Here is a 22,862-nt window from a genome sequence, read left to right as displayed (position 1 = left end):
AAAAACAACAAAGGGTTATTTTCAAATAATGGATGTAATTTACATTATACTATCATTTAACAAGTATTAGATACGTTTTGATATATCATTATTTTCTATTTCCAGAAAACAATAATGTTAAACATCAATATCATCTAGGTTAAGTATACGAACATCACAATTCAAACATCACAAAATTTTTATATAAACATTATAATACAATATTTTAATCAAAAAATACAATTCAAAAAAAAATATTCAAAGAATAGTTATATACTTAATATTTGAAAATCAAAGATATTTTTGCTAAAATTATACTTACCTGGCCAAGGAGATCAACCATCTTTTTACGGATCGATCGATTGTTGAGCATGTGGTGGATCCGAAAATACTCTGGAGTTTAATTAAATATCTAAAACATTTATTCCAACACTCAACAGATAGTTTTGCTAAATATGATAACTAGATAGCCAACAAAATTACAAAAAAATATTTAAATAGTAAAAAATATGTTAATTTAACGTGTTAAAATTTAAAAATAAATTTAAAGTATGGCATGCATTCTTAACATTTATATAAATATATTTCATAGCCTAAATATAAATAATTTAACAACTTAAATTAGAAAAAAAGTAAAAATTCCGGGCGTAGCCCGGGTTAATCCCTAGTTCATAGCAAAGTTTGGTGTCAACACGTGAACAACCAAAAGAGATTTGGTAACTTTCCTATAACTTTTCTTCTTCATTTTCTTTGTTTTTAATATGAGCATTTTTTATTTTTGGGAAATTGTTCTTTTAGAGCAAAAAATGATAATTATATCCAAGTTCTAACAACCTAACTTTTTTTTTGTCAAACAACAACCTAACTTTAAAAACCTACATTCCATCGCCTACCTAGTTCCAAACTTTCAAGTTCCGACAACTTCTAACGCTTTTTCTAAATAGTTACCTTTTTCTTTGATGGAGCTGTCTTTTTTGCTCGTGCTAGGATCAGTGTTAATTTTACTCTTGCTAGGACCAATATTGATTTTGGTCATGCTAGGACCACTTGCTTGATCAATCTTTCCCACCAATTCAATCACCACTAAAGTTGTCCTCAGCTGTGTAACCTTAGCCTCAATTTTCCCAACCTATCGGTTACAACTGTCTCAAACTGTTCAGTTCTCTCTGAAACTGTCCTGAGTTGTGTAACCTTAGTCTCAATCTTCTCCAACCTGTCCAAAAACTGCTGACAGAATTTCTCCCCAAAAGTAGTAAAAGAAGCTTGTACCAGACCCTCCAAAAAAATTTTCATATCTGTGTCAATATTCCCTTTTGATGAAGCAGCTAGTTGGCACAAGACATTTCTTCCTTGACTCTGCTCCTCGGTCCGCATGCTTTCTCTTGTTTCTTCCCGAAACATCAACTGTGCCATCAACATTCTCTGCAACATGACTATTCTCACCCCTCTCAGTATCAGCTGATTGATCCTCTCTTTTCTCTTCGTTAGCTTCTTCAAATTCGGAGCTCGTAGATTCTTTTACTCCCCAAACATGATTGTTCCAATCATGTTTTCTATTGATCATATCCAAAATACGATCCACTCTTTCATCTTTATTTTCATCCTTCTGTACAAAATCAGTTGTCAAAAGGACTACTCCATCTATGTGGAATTCCATGAATGAATGCAAAATCCTCTAAAAACAATCAAATCATTAGAAAAGTGAACAAGACAATAAACATTTTTATTAGAAAAATATATGTATGCATACGTTTTCTGGGAATAAGTTTTCAACGCTAATGATATCTTCATAAGAACATTTTGCACATCCTCTCCAATTACCACAAGACCTGTAAAATTTTTGCTGACTTTTGTGCCACAAATCTCTCCTAAAGCAGGAACATATTCCATTATCCAAATCTGAAAACCAAACAAGAATCCTTCCATCAGATACCCCTCCTTCTACTCTAATTTATGCCTTGTTTTATCAATCTGCTTCAGAAAGAAATCAAACGAGTACAAACACCATGGATAATTCCAAAGCTTCTCCAAATCCATCGCCAACTTCATGTACATATGCGGGATATTCACCTTCTCATCCTTCCCCATCACCACACCCATAATAACGCAAAGATATATCAGTCTTACCCTATCAACCCAAGTCCAGGTATTGCTCTCTTCCAAATGCTTTTTTTTTATGAACTGCAAGTTTATTTTTCTATTTGTCTTTATCTGATTGCTCCAAAAACCATCATCATCTTTCCATGTCACTAACCCACTGTTCTTCTCTCGCTTCACTTCTTATGTCTCTTGCTTGTCATCAACTCCTTACACAAGAATGAGTGTACCAACCTCGCCGAAAAATTCAGATCATTCTTTTGGATAACCATAATATGCGAGAAAATGAGATCTTTCATAACTTCATCGAGTTCTGGCTCTATTTTTTTCTTCAGCAGCTCGAGAAGTTTTAGTCGGCAGCTGTTATTAATCTTCTTAACATGAGGTTCCAACCCCTCACCGTATAAACGACTAGGCAACTTTAACTCCATACCTGAAAATTGAATACAATACAACACAATAGCTATTAATAACAAATATCACAGTTCAGTTAAATAATGTCTCTTAATATTTTATCAATAACCAATGTCAACAAAACTTAAAAGAATTAGCATTCTCACTGTATCAATTCCAATTTTCTGGTGTTTTGATTTATTTTTTAAGAACAAAAGCTAAAATTTCTAAATCTATCCAAAAATATGTTTTAAGCCCTGGATTGTGTACATAATCGTCTCAAATCATCACCTTAACACATGATTGAAGCCTAAACATCCTAACAAACTCAAAAAATTACCTTTTACCTTTGTATTTTCAAACTCTAGAAAGAAGTGGAGATAGAGTTTCATACCTTTGCAAAACGAACTAAAGAGTGATAGATTCATAAAAAGCTCACGAAATCGTATGGGTTAGGCCAAAGAATCGTCCAAATCAGAGTGAAATTGAGTGATTTAGGGTTTATGAACTTGAGTGAGACTTTGATTTTCTCCCCCTTTGTTCGTGAAGGAGATGAGAAATTATGGGTTTCATCCCAAAGAAATCGAGTTTAAAGAGTTGAAATCATGATTGGTCGGTTCAAATCAAGTGAGAATCAATCCGGGTATAATCGAAGAAAACCAAAAAATTGATTTGGGATACTTTCCTGGGCACGGGATCGATCGAACTATATTGAGAGATCGATCTATCTATATAAATTGACTTTCGCCGATCGAGTGAAATGGACCAGGTCGATCAGTATATACTCCGTATTTTTTTTCTGCATAATGATCGGGATCAATCGATCCGTTTGACCTTGTAAATTCGGATCGATCAATCACGCATGATCGAACTCATTATTTATTTTATTTAAAAAAATTACAATTTTAAGGGCATTACTGCTATTTTGCAAAAAATTAGTCTAATGAGACATAAATTAATAGAGATTAGTATAAAGGAACATAGTTATTGTTTTTTTTTCTCTAAAAAAAAATTTTCGGTTTTATTTATTTGTTTCATGTAAAACCATTCTAATCTTCTCAATGTCATTCTATTCTTATCCTGATGTTCGAAGAGATACCATCGAATTTCCTTGTTAGCCAAATATATAATTTGTTTACATACAATATATATTAAGTACATAAAATTAATATATATATATATATATATATTAATATTAGTTATAGAAAACTGAATATAAAGATATATTTAACTGTGTAAAATATGTGTATGTAAATATAGCTTAAGATATATAAATAATTTTTTAAAAAGTAAAAATGTTTCTGAAATAGAAAATGAACAAACACATTTATTAAAATATTTAGAAAATAAACTAAGTAATAGACACATAAATATATGATAACTAATTTAAATAATAATAATATATAACTACATCCATTATTAAAACATAATTATTGTATAACATAACGTTTCTTGTATTTCTTAAAATTTTACGAAAGATAAAATTATCTTGTCAAAATGGATATTCACGATTATTTTACTCTATGAAATGTACATGTCATCTCAAGGGATTGAGAATTTAACATGACAACAAAATTTCACAATGATTAATGGTTGCGAGGTTAATGGAACCATATTCCCGTTTTTCAAAAAAAAAAAAAACAGAAACAGAAGCTACTGAAATGAAGGACTACAGACTGATCTCGTGCTGTAATGTTCTATACAAAGTCATATCGAAGATTATTGCGAATCGACTAAAACGTCTTCTCCCCCAGTTTATCTCAGCAAACCAGTCAGCTTTTGTTAGTGAGAGACTCTTGATTGAAAATCTCCTGCCACTACTGAAATTGTCAAGGATTACCATAAGGAAAATATATCATCTCGATGTGCCATCAAGATTGATATCTCCAAGGCTTTTGACGCTGTCCAATGGCCTTTCCTCCTTAATACTCTCACCGCTATGAACTTTCCTCATCAGTTCATTTACTGGATCTCTTTATGCATATCAACGCCATCTTTCTCAGTTCAAGTTAATGGAGAGCTGTCTGGTTATTTCCAGAGAAAGAGGGGACTTCGACAGGGATGCTCTCTTTCTCCGTACCTGTTCGTCATTGTTATGGATGTTCTATCTAAACTTCTAGACAAGACGGCAAGCACTCAAAATTTTGGCTATCATCCTCGCTGCAAAAGTCTAAACCTGACCCACCTGACGTTTGCAGATGATCTTATGGTAGTCACAGATGGGAAAGTGTGATCTGTAGAAGGAATAGTTGACGTGTTTGACATGTTTGCAAAATACTCAGGCCTGAGAATTAGTATGGAAAAGCCGACCATGTACCTGGGAGGGGTAACAGAAGACATCCAGATGGAGCTGGAGAATAAATTTCATTTCAAAATAGATAAACTTCCGGTGCACTACTTGGGCTTACCACTAACCACCAAAAGTATGAATACTACTGATTACCAGCCTCTCATCGAGACAATAAGAATGCGAATAGGATCCTGGAAAAACCAGTACTTATCTTAAGCCGGTAGACTTGAGCTTCTTGGCTCAGTTATATGGAACATCTCCAGTGTCTGGTTATCAGCTTTTCGTCTACCGAAGGCGTGTATTCGAGAAATCGACAAGATCTGTTCGGTCTTCCTATGGTCAGGTAGTGATCTTAACCCTCGGAAAGCAAAGTTGTGTTGGGAAGAGGTTTGTCGCCCTAGAGAAGAAGGTGGGGTTGGTCTCCGTTCATTAAAAGATATGAACAATGTTACCGTCCTAAAGCTCTTTGGAGGTTAATCTCTAACAAATCATCACTCTGGGTCAGATGGATTCACTCCACACTCCTTAAGAATGAGTCTATTTGGTCTGTCAAAGATAATGATCAAAAAGGTTCATGGATGTGGCGAAATTTTTTGTAAGTTCGAGGGCTGGCTCCGGAGTTCTGTAAAGTTGAAGTTTATAATGGGAAAGGGGCATCTTTCTGGTACGACCAGTGGTCTCCTTTAGGCTGCTTGATGGATATGTTGGGAACAAGGGGTCAGATCTATACGAGAATACGACAACATGATACGGTGCATACTGCAAGGACAAAACGTAGAAGAAGAGTCCACCGCTCAGCGGGTCTGATTCAAATTGAGAACCAGCTCCAGTCTTTATCTCGTTCTGAAGAGGAGGATGTTGTCCTTTGGAAAGGGAAACAATATATTTACAAAGATCAGTTTCTTACTTCAGAAACTTGGAATCACATCAGAACTAAAAAAGAAAAAGTCTCTTGGCACAGAGGAATCTGGTTCACTCATGCTACGCCAAAGCACAGGTTCTGTACTTGGCTAGCTATTCGTAATCGGCTCACAATGGGAGATAAGATGGTCACCTGGAACGCTGGGATTGATGGGACATGTGTTCTATGTATGCAGCAGCTGGAAACGAGAAACCATCTATTTTTCGGCTGCGATTACTCCTCATCACTATGGTACAAGCTGATGAATGTTTTTATGGGTAATGGTTACTCAGAAGAGTGGATTGATGTCGTGCTCTTCATACAGAAACCAAACCTGGATCGAACCAGGAGCTTCCTTGTTCGTTACGTTTTTCAATCTACAATCTACATGATTTGGCGTGAGAGAAACTGCCGCAGGCATGATGAGAGGCCGCGATCTCCTGAAGTTCTCTTTGCCATGATTGACAGACTGGTCAAGAACAGAATTATTTCCATTAGAGCACAAGACATGAGACTTGATTGTGCTTTCCAACTTTGGATTGGAGCTGTACAAGCTTGATTCTTTATTAGGTCTTTTGCTTGCAATTTTAATATGCTAAAGTGGCTCTTGTTGGCTCTTGCTGTAAAAGAAATACATTTTTTCTTTGAATTAAATTTAACATTTTATTCAAAAAAAAAAAACATATTGGTTTTGCAAAAAAAAAAACATATTTGTTTTTCAAGCTTTTAAAAAAACATAGTGGGTCTTTTGTTCTTTTGCTAAACAAAACATATTGGTTTTGCTCTGGTAATATTTCTAATCGGCATGTTCATTCCAACAAAACCTAAAACTACTTAAACCAGATGTTTTAAAACAGTCTTTTAATAATGACAATGACGAACATATAGAAGAAGTCTTCTAATATCTATGATTTCTCTCAACGTAAATGTTGCATATGTGATATGTCCAACATGTTACTTTAGTATATCCTCATGATTGTTGAATGACAGTTTTATTATTTCATTTTTTAATCGGCACTTTGGTCTTTCTTTTATTTCCTCGTTTGTCAACGTCTTACTAAACTGTTACTATGTTATTGGTTTCTACATTTTAATGAATTTGAAAATCCAAATCAAATGTATTGTTATTGGTTATATGATTTTAAATTTTTTTATTCAAATTCACTGTTATTGGTTTTATGATTCTAAAATAGATTTTCAAATCAGGTGTTATTCAATTGTAAGGATTTGATTAAACATTTGATTTGGATTTGGATTTGAAATTTTGAATAGTTTTAGAAGTGTTTTAAAGAGTAAAATACAAAGAAACAAATATTGAGTCATACTTTGTTATTTTGATTGGATTTGTTTTATTGGTATTTTTTTCCTATAAGAAATCTATACCGAGAACCCTAGAGAAACTTTTTAAAATAAATTATAGGCCACTTTAGAAGTATTGGTTTTTTGATTGTTCCTCACAGTATGCCTAGAAGTCAACGCGACCATGGAAACAGAGACAAGAAAGAATGACAAACAGACGTTTTTTAGCTTCGGTATTGACTAATGACTAGATATCGTTACAGGCAAGAGAAAAAACAATGGTTCATCTAATGATGATGATGAATATGTAGAAGGTCTTCTTAGTTGGGTAAGTACAAAAGACAAAACTTGTGATTAGGTTTCGTTTTTAGTCATCCTTTTTTACTAAGGTCTTATTAAATGAATGTACGATTATGTTTTGTCTCTCAGGTATGGAGAAGCTGGAGAGAAAACGTTATACTAAGCATGATCGATCCGAGTTTAACCCCAGTATCAAGGAACGGTATCTTGATGCATACAGATTGGTCTATTATGTGTTCAAGAGACTGGAGCGAGTAGACCAACAATGGCTTTGGACATCAAAAACCTTCAGAAGAAGGAAAATATATATATCACATGAAGATGATAATTAATTAGTTGCAAATCCATTCATTCATCTATAAAAATCCATTTATTTTGATTTTGAAATGTATATCAATGATTTTGAAATCTGTTTGTTTGATTTTGAAATCTGTTTGTTTGATTTTGAAATCGAAGGATTTGTCAATAATTTGTACATCCAAAACTTTTTTATAAATCCACTAAAATACTAGAACCAATAACATTTGTTAAAATAAAATCACTAATATAACGAAATGACAACAGATCGTGAGAATAAGCAATTTTTTTTGTCAGCTGTTGAATAAGCGATTTAGTAGGGAAAATCCATTTCTTTTAAAAGCTGTATTCATCAATTAAAAACTAAATTATATTTTCCCAAAAAAAAATTCTAAAATTTACGAGGGAGAAACAATGAACAACGTTTTAATCCTTCCAATGTGAAATTAGCTAAAAAGTTACGCTTTACACCAGAATCATGTCTTTTATTGGTGACCTCCAAGTACCCTTTATAAAGTTACACAAAAAAAACTGATTTTGTTTTATGGGGATTCCTGTAAACATTTTTTTTCCAATGTTCTACCTAGTTTGGATTTTTTAAAATCTGAAATCAAAACTTTTTTGTGTAGGATAAACACGTTAAACCAATAGATTAAAGAAATTTCCACAATATCTATTTTGAATTTTTTATTTGAATTTGAAAGTGAGTTTTTTTCTTTAATTAATATACTTTAGTTTTAAATTAAAATCTAAAATATAATCTCAAAAGATGAATGGCACAACTATTAATGATTATGACGAGATTTAATGGCATACTAGGTGGTTGCCCGCGAATTCGCGAATATAAATAGTTTTTAAGTTCAATATATATAATATTTGTTATGTTTTGACAAGATATAATATATATATTTATTATTTATAAAATGTGAATTTTATTTGTTATATATTTATAATAAACAGATTTATATTTTCTTATTTCCTTAAGAATAGAAATAGTATGATTTGTAATGTTTTATTATATTTAATCAACAACTATAGTAAAAATAGTTAATGTATGCTCCAATTTAATTTGTTTACAGTATTATTATATGTTATGTAATTTTGATTTCCAAATGTCATTCAATTAATATGACCTTCAATTTCCGATAATATTTTCTAAAAATAACATATATACGAAAACACAAATAATATTTTTCTAAAAGATGATATGAACATACTAATTGCTGAAATCAGAAAAAAATTCATCGGCTAGTACGTTTAGAGTAATTGGCCATATGGATTATTTAACATTAAACATGCTAGATTTGATATAAATAACCAAATAATTTTGGCTAGTGGAAAGTTTAGAGACATTGTGTGCAACACTCAATGAAATAATGCAGATAAATTAAAACAGTTTGACACACCTTATATATACGATTAATATGGAATTTGAGTCAAGTCTATATGATTATTCTTAATTTTTATGTATTATTATTCTTAAATTTTGGCTAGTAGAAAGTTCACAAACATTATATGCAACAGTCAATGAAATACTTCAAATAAGTTAAAACAGTTTGACACACCACACATAGATAACTATTACTCCTCTGTCTCATAATAAGTGTCATTCTAACTTTTTTTTTCTTGGTACACAAAAAGTTTCACTTTACAATTCAAATGCAAATTATACTTACTTTCAGATGAAAATTAATTGCAAACTGCATTGTTTTTATAAATAATTTTATTTATCTCAAATACTATTGGTCAGAAAGATGTAATAATAACAACTTAGATATATTTCCGCTACTTTCTTAGTCTGTATGAAAAATGTCAAAGTGACACTTATTCAGAAACGGAGGGAGTATGGTATTTGAGTCAAGTCTATATGATTATTCTTAACTTTTGTGTATAATTATTTATAAGATGCACAAGTAACAAAAATTTAACTACTAATTTTATTTTATTTTTATTTATTTATATAATATGCAAAATAATTTTTACAGAATTTGCTTAAAAATGTATTTTTAAAATGTATAACATAATTTCTTCATTTGTAAAAACCATATTGTTTTGTACAGATTTTTTGATGGAAAATGCAACTTCATTTTGTTTTGTATATCTATATTTAGTTTACCTTTTTAATTTAAAATTAAATTATATATACACGTTTGTATATCATTATCTATACAATACACAACTAACTAAAATTACTAATTACTAATTCATTTGATTTTTTAATTATATATATATAACATACAAGGAAAAGTTTTTAAATCTCTTTTTTCTTTACCATTTCATTTTAAAATGTATGAAATAATCTAACAGTTTCTTCAGTACTTAATGATTTTATATATTTGTTAATAGAAAAGCTTAAATATGTTTCTTATCAAGAGTTACTTTTACTTTTACTCTAAATTATATTATATATAATTTTGCATATTATTATATATATAATACATAAGTAATAAAAAGTATTAACCACTAATTGTATTTTGTTTTTATTATCTATAGAACATGCAAAGGAAGTTTTTAAATCTCTCTTATACGAATAAAATATATTTTAATAGAAATTATAATTTAACATGTATTCTATAAGTAGTTTTTATACATAATATTATTTGATATTTTGTTATCTAATTTTTTTATAACTTGCCAAAAGTTACAATATTAGCTAGATATAACTGGAAACATTATAATAAATGAAAATCTAGCATTGATGACACAATTTCCTTAAATACAAATTTGTGATAGTCATTATTGGTAAGTATTATTTGTTTGGTTATTGATATAAGTTGATTCTTGATTTAGTTTTTTTTAGAACTGAGTTAAGTAAATCAAAAATAAAAAAATCATCAACCAAACAAATTAAAACAATTAATTAGAGAGCTTTCATATGAGTGACACATAAACAAATATTACTAAAGTTACTTCTCAATTAATATATAGTAGGATATCGTATTCCCATTTTATTATCATTTTGGTTTTTCTTTGATAATATTTCTACTCGGTCTTTTGGTCATTTGATAGTGATGACGGCGAAAAGAGAGAACAAGTCTTCTAATGGTTGTATATGATTTTTCTCAACGTAAATGTTACTTCAGTATTTATATTCTTTTCTATTCGGTCATAATATATCCTCACGATTGAAGAATGATAGCTTTAGTATTTCTTTTATTTCTTCATTTGTCAATAATCTACCAAATTAATTACTAAGTTTACATAAATGTAATTCTATAAAATTTATTTTCAAATTTGAGATCAAGATATAAAGAATATTATGTTTGACATGTTATCCCTAGGGATTGAGCATTTAACATCAAAGCAAAATCGTACAACTATTAATGATTAGTACAGGTTAAATGGCATTTATTAACATTTTGGTTTTGCTTGGTAATATTTCTAATCGGTCTTTTGATAATGGCGATGACAAACTTAGAAAAGAAGTATGATTTCTCTCAATATAACGTCGCATATGTCCAACATTGTTTTCTTTACTAAAATTTTGCATTAGTTTAGATGATCAGCATACAACTAGGAGCAAGAAACAGAACAACAATACACTATGTCCAGGGCCGTCTCAAATTATACTAAGGTCCTGTTTAAAAAAAATATTAACTATATATTTTTTTTTCTGAATTGAAGTTAAATTCATTACAAGAAAAAATCTTTTTGAATTAATTATATATTTAACAATGTAATGAAATAATTTTAAAAGTTAATAATTTTATCTATATAAATTTGACGTTTCTCTTTTAATTATATATTATAAATTTAAGAATGCAGTAAAAATTTAAAATTTTAAACCAAATTCATATATTTATTTTAAAAAATTTCTTAAGTATTTATTTTATTTTAAAGTTTGGGCCATGTTTGACCGCTCCACTAACACATGCTATTAGAGGGCCCTGTGTATGTCCAACATGCTACTTTAGTTTTTTATACTTGGTTTGTATTCGGTCATAATTTGTTCTCACGACTGATGAATGATAGCTTCAGTCTTTCTTTTATTTCTTCATTTGTCAACCATTTACTAAACTATTACGAAATTGCTCAAGAGTGACTTTAATATTAGCTAAAAATATATATAATCAAATGACAACATTTGAATATAACAGTTGTATTAATTAATTTAGGAGAAAATAATTCATTTCTTTTAACAGTTATATTAATTAATACAAACTAAATTATATTTTCTAAAAAATATTCTAAAAATTTAGGAGGAAGAAATAATGAACAACATTTGAATCCTTCCAATGTGAAATTAGCTAAAAATTCAAGATCTGCACCAGAATGATATCTTTCACTGGTGACTTCCAAGTGTTTTCTAGGAATTTGCAAAAAGGAAACTGATTTGTTTTTCAAAATTAGTCTAAAGAACAACATTCCAATACCTAAACAGATTTTTCAAAGCTGAGTTGTTTTTGAAAAAAAATATTTTGCCCTTTCGAATCTTGGAATCACAAAGACAATCCCCCTAAGGACTCTCGGAATCCTCAACCGACAACACTCCTTTCGTGGTGTTCTTCAGAACTCTTCAAAACTGAGTTTTTTTCTGATATGCTTTATGCAAATTGAATAAAGCTATAATTTAAAGAATTATAGTCCAATGCCTAAACTATCTTATTTCCATATACAAAAAAAAACTAATCTGAGGGCATGATCATATTTGTGTGTTCGTGCACATGATCTAATATATAACAGAATACTTTTACAACTCATCCGTTTGAAGCTCTCAATGAGTTTTCACATATTGAACATCTTGCCTTCTATTTCTATTCAGAACCAAATCCTTTTTGCTGTTCTCTTTCACAAACAACCAAAGTATGATCATCTTAAAGTGTTTGGGTGTCTATGTTTTCCTAATCTCAATCATTTTAATTTTCACAAACTTGCTCCTCGATCAACACCTTGTTTGTTTCTTGGTTATCCATCTCAACATAATGGATATCGTTGTCTTGATCTAAAGACCAACAAAATCATACTTTCTCGTCACGTTTTCTTTGATGAGGCTGTTTTCCCAGCTGCAGAAAAAGCTATATCATCATCAGAGTATCACTTTCTTCAAGCTGATGATGAACCATCTCCTTTGTTTAAAGCTATTCTTCAAACAGGTTCCCAGCCGGGTCCTGCTATTCATCATCAGCCAACTACTTCAAATATTCAAACCACAACCTCTGTTCCTTCTCTACCGCAACCTCAAACCGTTCCTGCTCTTACTCATGCAATGCGGACTCGGTATTACAAAGCCAAAGAAACAGTTTACTTTACTTTCCACTTTCGCCTCTGCCTACTAGTCACAAAACAGCCTTATTGGATCCAAACTGGAAACCAGCAATGGATGATGTTATTGACTCTTTTATTGAGACTAAGACTTGGGATCTGGTTCCCAGACCAAGCAACACTAACATTATTAATTGCATGTGGTTATACAAGCATAAGTTGGATGCAAATGGACAACCGTTTAAACACAAACCGCAACTGGTGGCCAATGGCAAGTCTCAGGAAGAAAGCGTGGATTACAATGAAACTTTCAGTCTTGTTGTGAAACCAGTTACAATCAGAACAGTCCTCGAAGTCAGCCTTGCCAACAACTGGCCAATACATCAGCTCGATGTCAAAAATGCGTTCCTTCATGGTCTTCTCGATGAAACCATATATATGCATCAACCACCGGGATATCAAAACAAGGAACTTCCAGACTATGTGTCCAAGCTCAACAAAGCCATTTATGGCTTGAAACAGGCTTCTCGTGCCAGGAACTCTCGCTTTGCTACTTTTGTCACTAACATGGGTTTCAAATGCAGTCACAGTGATGCCTCCCTTTTCATATTCAACAAAGGATCACGCCGAGCTTCTCTTCTTCTCTGCGTAGATGACATTATCCTGACTGCGTCTGATGACAAATTCCTCAACCAGATTATTGCGAAGTTACAAACAGAGTTTCCAGTGTCCGATTCTGGTAAACTACACTTCTTTCTTGGTGTTAAAGCTGGGTTCATCAATGGCGGCATCTTCCTCAGTCAAAAAGCCTATGCTACATACATTATTAATCACGCTGGTATGAAGGACTTCAAACCTCTGGCTACTCCCATGGACTTAAACTTAAAGCTCATGGCTGATGTAGGTGAACGAGTTCCGGATCCTACTCAATATTGCAGACTTGCGGGCGCTCTTCAATATTTAACAGTCACTCGTCCAGATATATCATATGCAGTTCATCAGATATGTCTCTATATGCATGATCCGAGACTTCCTCATCTTCATGCTCTCAAGCGCATTATACGATATCTCCAAGGAACGTCAGGCTTTGGCTTACAACTCCTCAAAGGGCGCATCGATGAACTCGTAGCTTACTCATACGTGGACTGGGCTGGCTGTCCTGATACTAGTCGCTCTACATCTGGATGCTGCGTGTTCTTAGGCTCTAACCTCATCTCTTGGTCTTCAAAAAGACAGCCTACCACTTCTCGCTCAAGTGCAGAGTCAGAGTATAAAGGTATAGCCAATGCAGTAGCTGAGCTCACTTGGATACACAATCTCTTGCTCGAGCTGGGTTAACCTCTCTCCAAAGCTTCTATTGTCTACTGTAACAATATAAGTTCAGTCTACATGACCCAAAATCCTGTCTGTCATCAACGCACGAAGCATGTTGAGATTTATCTTCATTTTGTACGAGAAAAAATAGCTCTTGGTCACGTAAGAGTTCTATTTGTTCCCTCCTGCCATGATTCGACTGCGGAAGGGTGATAGAAGGGATATCTGTTAATAGATAAACCACAATCTTTTGTAGTTACAATACTCTTGTAACAACTCTAGCTATATAAGCTATGTCAATACAACAACTCTCCTCAAGGAGATTAATCAATTTTCACTAATGAGCTATTTGTAGGGTTACATTCATGTACAACTAATACTACAAAACCAAAAGAAAATCACTCATGAGAATGTAATTAAAGAAGCACATGTTTGTTTGTCTTGTCTGAGATCAGGAAGACGTACACAGGCACTGCGTATTTGTGTGTACTAGGTTAACCAGTTTGATATGAATGCAACTTAAAAGGTGTATGGATCAAACCGCGATTTAGAAAGTGAAAATAAATCCGACAAAAAAGAAGCCGCGTAAGTTTTAAGTATATCGTTAAAACTTGCAAACCAGACTAATATAATCAACAATCAGTGCCGATCCGGACTCACGTGGTGCCTAAAGCGCACATAAAAATTATTACCCTTAGGTTATATTTTTTTATTTAATAAAAATATCATTAAAATATATTTAAAAAATATATTTAGAAAACATTATATTATTTGTGAAAAAAAAATTTTAAGCAGTTTTTGTGTTTGGGTAAAAATTATTCATTAGTTTTAAAAATGTCAGTATCTCAACGGCTTTTGAAGTTTTATTTGACAATTTTTAAGTTAATAAAATTTCTATAACATGATTTTTTTTCCTATGATTAAAATAAAGGGGAATTGCATCATACATCAATCAAACAAATTATAATTCACCCACTACCGAAAAGCCCTGTTTTTTTAATATACACGGTACACATTATAGATTATCGCCATATTACCCTTTTCAACCAACCGATGAAACCTACTAACAAAAATAATTAAAAATATATAAAAAACTTTTAGCCACATCTTCTAATCTATCTCCACCACCGCCACGTCTCTACTCCACCATCTCTTTCCAGTGTCTCTCTTTCATCTTCAGATTATCAACAAAATCATACATTTTCTTCTGTCACATAATTCTTCTCTTTCAATACTTCACCAAAAGAACAATCAATTGTACTAAAGAAAAGACAACGATGAAGTCATAGACCGTGAGCACACACAACAACTCTTTCATTTCTTTTCTTTTTAAAAAAAAATCTATTGATTCTCACAATCATGCTTTTGTTTTCATACTCTATTTTCGTTTCTGTTTTGTTTTAAAGATCCAGTGGTGAAGAACATACAACGATGAAAGCGTAGACGGTGAGCACACACAACAACTCTTTCATTTTTTTCTCCTTTTTTTTCTTAAATCAATTGATTCTCACAATCATAATTTTGTTTACATACTCTGTTTTCGTTTCTGTTTTTTTTTTTACATATCCAGTGATGAAGAACAACGACGGCGAGTCGGTAAAAGCATCATCGTGTTGGAAAAAAGAGAGGAGATGAAGACAATCTCTATATGGTGGTGAAGAATAATGATGGTGAACGAAATGAATGTGCATCAGCCTGTCTAAAAAAAGAATTGAAGAAGATGAACTCGCCGTCTATACTATATTTGGTGAAATTAATAGTATAGTATATATTCTTAAGTATAGCTATCTATGTACGGTTACCATACTATTTGAGACATATTTCTATACTACTCCTTAAAAATATAATAATATGTCATGTTTTAAAATTTGATAGGTCTCTTCTTTGTCATTTTGTGTGATTGATTGTAATATAAAATTCATTTTTCGAATGTTGGACAAATTTGGTTATTTGGAACATTCGTTTACTATACTACTTAGACTATATGAAATATAAGATATGCAACATGCTAAACCAAGTAAATATGCTTTCAAGTGTTTAATATTGGAAAATAATTTATAGATTGTATTTGGGTTTATAGGTTCCTGCCTAGGGTTTAGATTTACTAAGTAAAGGTTTAGGTATAGTAAACCATATTATATAGATTCTATTTGGGTTAATACTTCATTGATTAGGGTTTAGCTTAATCTATTTATTTAGGTTTAGGGTTTAGGGTTTATTTGGATTAGAGTTTAGTGACTAAAATTTAGGGTTTAGTATTTAGAAGGTGAGAGGGTATGGTTGAGGTGAGCATTAACTTCTTTCATGCAATCATAGATATTTTATAATTTCACCAATATCTACTATGTTATTTATTTTGTTCCATTCTATTTGGGTTTTGTGTTTATATTTGGGTTTAAAGTTTATATTTGAGTTAGGATTTAGTGATTAGAGTTTAGGGTTTAGTATTTGAAAATTTATGTTTGGGTTTTCTGTTTATATTTGGGTTTAGGGTTTATACACTTTTTTTTTTAATTTATGTTTCTATCCACTCATTCTACTGCATATAGTAAATAAATATGTTGTATATAAATTTGTGACATGAGTTTTTTTACGTGACGTGTTTGTAAATTATAGTGATTCATTATTGACCAGCAATAAAAATTTCTTGGATGGATTAAATTGGTACGTGGCTGCATGTGTTTCTATCAAATAAAGTAGTCTTAATTTAATCTTCATCCTATGTTATTTTGACCAAGTCATATCTAACAATATAATATTACTGGATGATTACAGGAAGAAGGAGCAAAACCGGATAATAATTGGCATAAATGATAACTATTACTTTTATTTTTACAACAAATGATAACTATTACATTACGTCAAAATCAATATCACTCACTTAATTTTGATGCCAAAGTTGGTTATTCAGCAAATGCACCCTAAAATAAATTTAACAATAATTTTAATTTGTGAAATTTTGTTGAAATTTTACAGAATTCCAGAGAGCATAACTAACTTCTAATAATTATATTTTTATTCAGATTTCAATAAACTCCTGAAATATATTATAAAACGTACTTATGAAATAAATAAAGTGAATAGAAAAAAAATAAGAAGGCTTAAGTAAAAATGGGAAACACATCAACTTCAGGAACAGTCAATAAAAAAGGACATAGTTACTTCTAAATTAAAAATGGTTAAGAAATATTAAAACCTAAAACATAGAGTTTCGTTAAAGTATAGTGAACTAATAATTAGGTTTTTTTTACTATTTATAATTTACATCATATTTAATACAGTATAATAAAAGAAGCTAAAATGGTTGAAAAGGGAAGAAACAAAGATTCGTTTTACATTATTCATTATTATTACTATTAAAGAGAAAATAAGAAAAAGTAAAATTTGTATAATTATCAAAAAATAAAATTAAACATTAATTTTAAAATTTGAAGATATTTTATAAAATAAATTCATAATATATTAAAATTTTCTTAATTTTTTAAAAAATTGTAAAAAGAATTGAAAATCCTTTTAATAATAAAATTGTATAATTATCAAAAAAAAATAAACATTAGTTTTAAAATATGTAGATATTTTATAAAATAAACTCATGACATTATGATTAAAATATTATAATCTTTTTAAAAAATGTAAAAATATAGAAAATCCTTTTAGTAATAAAATTGTATAATTATAAAAATATAAATAAATAATTCAAAATTTATAAAATATTATATTATTTAATATCAGATCGAAATAGATTGGGAAAATTTGGAAAAATGCTTTCATTAGAGATTTTATTTTGAAATTTTTACCACTTAATATATTTTTGGAAAACTACACTTATTCCTAAATGCAATTACCAAACTATCCAATTGCAATGTTTATAAGTATCTTAATATCTATTTTTTTTAATAAAAACATGAATCACTTTAGAATCGTATGCTTTTGAAAAAAACATATTTTTATAATAAAATCAACAACAATCAGATTTAACTACGATCAATAGCAAATTTCCAGTATTTTTTTGTTCTTATGATTTAAAGAAAAACAAGAACCCATCAGTCAAAAACACAAACGTCTGTAACAATAACTAAATGATCACTTCCTCTGATTGAAATTTTTTGTTTTGATGTACGATTAGACACACACTAAACAAACCTAGACAGGAAATATAGGAAGCAAATGGTGCGTTATGTATCTTTTCTCTTTTACTACAATTTATTCTTACAATAACTTTCTTCTTTGATTATCACGCAACGATTCTAGGGAAGCGATGAAATCTAATGAACTTTGTGAATCTGGAACACGGAATAACTCTTGCAGTTGTAGATAATTTCTTTAAAAATTGTGTATGATTGATTCAATCCATCCATCCTTGTATGTGTGAAAATACCAGCAATCAACAACACGAACTGTTTTCATCTATAAATGTTTACTATAATAATAAGAATAGCAATAATATTTACAAGTTTAGTTTAGTTATATATTTATAAATTAATTAGTTATAAAAAATTTAATTACTAAATAAACCAGGATAAAAGTGTCTTATCACATGAAATAAAGTTTAATTTTCAAAAAGGTAAAATAGAAGTGTATTTCTCAAATTTCAAATCATAAATAGTGTATTTTTCAAATTACCCCAAATAGATTTACTTTATTGATTATGTTTTATTTAAGCGCTAAGTAAATTAGGTAGTGTATAGGTGTCACGCGGCGGATGCAAGATGTTTGTAAGATCCCGTGGAGAATTCAGCCATTCGTACATGACTCACGTTCTTTCTCGCTGCCAGAACGACAAATCTGTTTTGAATTTATATGATGTAGTCTTATATATGTTCATGTAAATCTCGGGTTGTTCATGTATTATGCTTTTGAGAAATATATGACATTAACCGGGGCTTTTAGTTCTAGTGGTAAAGGGCTTACAGCTGTGAGTACCGCCACCTGGGTTCGAATCCCGGCCACTGGGAAATTAACATTTCGGCATCGTCAGGGACAGAGGACCGACACGTGGCAACACGTGACTAGTCTGGATCACTTATGTGGGGCCAGGATACCTCTGTATAATTCAAAAAAAAAAAGAAATATACGACATTACCTATGTATTTTGAAATAGTTAAGAGAATAATATACAATGTACCATAACGAAATTTTCAAACCAAAATCCATATTATTTAGAAGTGAATAGAAATTTCAATTTCTTCACTTCATTTAAAAAAGTAGAAATACATCAAAATGTCGAAATACCAAAAGAAACGATCACACGATTGGTGATAAGTACACCAACTTTATTTGTTACAAAATAGGAGAGTGCTCATGATTTATCTCAAATCAACAGAACAGCCATTTATTAGCATATATATATTTTAAAAAAAAAAGACTTAGGCCAAGATACGTATTTGATCCATTTATTTGATGAGCGAATTAAGCTCCATCTGTAGTGGAACTGGCCGTTGCCAATGAAAAATTCGTATGGCGGTCACAGAAGTCCGTCAATTTATCAAAGGCTATGTCCAAAGTAAGAGTATCCATGTCGATAGAATGCCTCACCCAACCACTCAGATCACCAAAAGCAATCCCTAAAAGCAATCGAACACAACATATATGTTACTATGTTACAAACTGTTAAAATTGATAGATTTCCAACAACTTATTTTGACCTATGTGGGGTTCGAAACACGTCACTATCTGCAAAATCTCATCAATGGTTGATTTCAGTAGGTATCACGGATAGAACCAGATCAATCATACAAATTTAAGATCTGATCAATTCCGGTTCAAGTTGAGTGATATAATATGAGCTATAATAAGTTTCATATACTTTCGCTCTCAACCTTTAGAAGGGGATTCCTAATAAACTAAAATATATGTTTTAGATGTGGATTCTTAATAAAATTAGATCGAGTTTATATTGTGTCTTCAATGCTAAGCCATTACGCGTTGATCGTAGGTAATTCATGGGACTGTTGATTAATACCTGGCAAAACGACAAGGTTTTCTTCACGAGCAAGCTTTTCACAGAAGTCTACATCATCTTTAATGTCTACAAACTTGTGTAAAATCAGTTTGGTCTGCAAGAAGAAATGATTCAAAAACTTACAAAATGGTTTCAAAATAAAGAATAATAAAAAGGTTTATAATTAAGTCTTAAGGAAACGTGATAAAAATATAATACCCATAGGAAGGTGCATGCTTCAGGTATAAAATCGCATTTAAGGGAAGGTATGTCATCAAGCCTAGAATAAGCCAACTCCGCTTTGTGTCTCAGAAAGCTTTGCCTAGTATCGAAGAAACTTTGAGGAGTCTCGTCCAAGATGGTAGGAATAGCCGCCTGCATGATAAAATCGAAAAATTCACCAAGTATAAACAAAATGAAATTGGGTAATAAGTTGAAAGAAGGTTCATAACATATTTTATTATATCTGGTTACAAGAAGTACTGTTCAAACTAGAAAGTCATGTACCTGGATAACAGTTGGTGGTTTAGAAGTTATCCCAAGAAATTCTTTAGCAGCACTCACGACCTGTTCATATATAACAAGATTAGGACAAGAAAACTAATAAGAATAACATTTTGAACTCTTAATAGCAAACATAGTATATATAATATATATAATAATGTTACATATCATGTATATTCTTAAAGTGTGAGATCGAACAAAATGGACCAGACCTCGGTGCATTTAAAGACACCATCTAGGTCGTGCAGGGCGAGCCAGCCAGTTCGCCATCCGGGGAGACACCATCCCTTCGATATGGACCCAAGTGTCATCACAGGTACAATATCCGAGAAAGTCGCCATGGGAACAAAGGGATTATTCCCAAACACAGTCCATCGAAAAACTTCGTCAGAAACCACCATTATTTTGAGTTTCTTGGCCAAGTTAGCAAGCTACGATTCATTAATGTAGGCATAATCAAAAAGAGTAGACCATATGTGAATACTGTTAATTAGACAATATATATGTAAATCACCTTCTCCAGATGATCTCTGGAGTAGGTGTTCCCATTGGGATTGTGAGGATTGATTATAAATATTGCAAACGTGTTCTCATCCGCATGCTTTCCGACGCTTTCAAAGTCGATCTCAAAGTTCTTTTCGGGGTGGAACGTATATTTGCGGATCTCAAGTTTCTTGTAGATGGATCGAGCTACTTCCCATGGCCAGCCAGGGCTCGGAATCAGGACGTTGGCTTTTGGTTTAGCCAAGAGGTCAACCGCGAGCTCGATTGCTTGTTTGCACCCAACGGTCATAAACACATCTTCTGGTGCCAGTTTCTTTGGAAGATCACGGTTTAGGTACTCTGCTACGGCCCTGATGATGGCATAAATTGGGATAGTTTATTTTCAAACAAAAAAAAAGGCTAAAAATGATAAACGATACTTCTATTGCTCTATCTACGTATATTAGCATATATTACTTTTTGGCCGCTGGAAGGCCTATACTAGGAGCATAAGCGTTTCCTCTGCCATTCTTCACGGCTTGAACAACCGCATTTTCAGCCACATCGTGAGCCAAAGCGGGTTCACCTAGAGGAGGATAAATGGTCTTCTCAAAATCGCACTGAGCCAAGATTTTAGAGGAGTAAAAGCCTAGGTGGGCAGTTGAGGCTTCCCTGGCCGCATGGCTGCCGCTGAAGTTCCAGTCACCGCAACACTTGTTTTCCATATTTTTTTGCGTCTAGTGTCTTTACTCTGGATTAGATTTTGTTTGTTGTGAATTACTCTCATCGCTACGAGAGAGTTTATATAGTAAAAGTTTCCACATATTTCACATTTTTCTATAAACTTGTAATTAACAAGTTGACAAAAAACTTGTCATTAACAAACTGACCAAAAAAAACTTTTTATTAACAAGTTGACATAAAGCACTTGATATTGACAACTAGTAATGATGTCTCTGCACGTCTGAAAGTGGGTTTCCTCAGATAAAAGTGATTACAAATTTTACTATCGTATGTATATTATTTAGAAGCATTCCAACATTTTTTTTTAGCTATGTGTTATCACTAGAATGATTCTTAAAATATTTAGAGAAATAAGTTGGTTCATCTAAATATATAATAAGTTTTTTACTAAACCACAATAAATGCATTATTAATGTGCTTCATTATTTCTTTAAATAAGATTATGGAATTGCCTAATGTGACTAAAGTATATATGATAATTAATAATTTGATAAAAATAAGTGTGTATTATAATTATATTTGTTTAATTTTAAGCTGTTAAAATAAATTAAACAATCATAGTAACCATATAATAAAAACTAAAAAAATTATTTATATATTATATTTTGAATTTTTAAAAAACGAGTATAAATTACAAAAACTGTTAAAATTTTCATATTCAGATTTTGTGATATATGATTCAAAACTTTTGTTATGACATGATACAAATAATTAAAAAATAATATAAGTTGAAAGTCTCATTTAATAAGTATCAAAAATAAAAGATATATAAATATATGTATCATTTTAAATTAAACTATATGCCATATAAAAATACATAAATATCTTAATTTTGAAATTTATTTTGAACATTTTTTTGATAAAAAATTTGAAAAAATATTGACAATTTAATTTTTTAAAATATTATAAATTACTTAAACCATTAATCCCACAGTGAAAATTTTGTTATCACTAATTTAGACTTTTTGATATAACAGATACAAATGATAAAAAATATGAGCAAAAAACATCATCTAATAAATATTAATATTAAAATATACCATATATATGTTACTATCATTTAAATATAATTATATATCATATCAAATAGAAAAAATATTTTTTCGATTTATAAAATT

General features: G+C 31.0%; 3 protein-coding genes across 5 annotated transcripts; 2 read left to right on the top strand and 1 right to left on the bottom strand.

Moving 5' to 3' along the window:
• Nucleotides 1–425: 425 nt before the first annotated feature.
• LOC103861410 (uncharacterized mitochondrial protein AtMg00810-like) lies at nt 426–17,500 on the top strand. 3 transcript variants are annotated; one of them, XM_033288407.1, is made up of 3 exons: nt 426–15,364; nt 15,479–15,518; nt 15,643–17,500. In XM_033288407.1, exon 1 carries the CDS (start codon nt 12,873–12,875, stop codon nt 14,094–14,096), a length of 1,224 nt encoding a protein of 407 aa, XP_033144298.1. In that variant the 5' UTR covers nt 426–12,872; the 3' UTR covers nt 14,097–15,364; nt 15,479–15,518; nt 15,643–17,500. The 3 variants fall into 3 exon arrangements, with proteins under 3 accessions (XP_033144298.1, XP_033144296.1, XP_033144297.1); XM_033288405.1 differs by having other exon boundaries at nt 15,479–17,500; XM_033288406.1 differs by having other exon boundaries at nt 426–15,518.
• On the top strand, nt 5,794–6,219 carry LOC103861761. The gene has a single exon (XM_033287411.1). It carries the CDS (start codon nt 5,794–5,796, stop codon nt 6,217–6,219), a length of 426 nt encoding a protein of 141 aa, XP_033143302.1.
• Nucleotides 17,501–19,207: 1,707 nt separating the features above from the next.
• LOC103861409 (cystine lyase CORI3-like) lies at nt 19,208–22,651 on the bottom strand. The gene is made up of 7 exons (XM_009139116.2): nt 21,478–22,651; nt 21,032–21,371; nt 20,730–20,948; nt 20,521–20,580; nt 20,233–20,388; nt 20,035–20,128; nt 19,208–19,636 (listed from the first exon to the last, which is right to left on the bottom strand). The coding sequence occupies exons 1-7, from the start codon at nt 21,723–21,725 to the stop codon at nt 19,482–19,484; spliced, it is 1,272 nt and encodes a 423-aa protein (XP_009137364.2). The 5' UTR covers nt 21,726–22,651; the 3' UTR covers nt 19,208–19,481.
• Between the last annotated feature and the right edge of the window lie 211 nt (nt 22,652–22,862).

This window comes from Brassica rapa, chromosome A03 (assembly GCF_000309985.2).
Source record: "Brassica rapa cultivar Chiifu-401-42 chromosome A03, CAAS_Brap_v3.01, whole genome shotgun sequence".
NCBI lineage: Eukaryota > Viridiplantae > Streptophyta > Magnoliopsida > Brassicales > Brassicaceae > Brassica > Brassica rapa.
This window is presented reverse-complemented; position numbering and strand designations above follow the sequence as displayed.

Bases quoted from the DNA above. Each gene is read 5' to 3' on its own strand.
- LOC103861761 (XM_033287411.1), top strand. From the start codon at position 5,794: ATGGGAGATAAGATGGTCACCTGGAACGCTGGGATTGATGGGACATGT.
- LOC103861410 (XM_033288407.1), top strand. From the start codon at position 12,873: ATGGATGATGTTATTGACTCTTTTATTGAGACTAAGACTTGGGATCTG.
- LOC103861409 (XM_009139116.2), bottom strand. From the start codon at position 21,725: ATGGAAAACAAGTGTTGCGGTGACTGGAACTTCAGCGGCAGCCATGCG. The intron at 21,372-21,477 runs GTAATATATGCT...TGCCATCATCAG, and splicing joins GGCCTTCCAGCGGCCAAAAA to GGCCGTAGCAGAGTACCTAA. The intron at 20,129-20,232 runs GTATTATATTTT...TTCTTCTTGCAG, and splicing joins AAGCATGCACCTTCCTATGG to ACCAAACTGATTTTACACAA.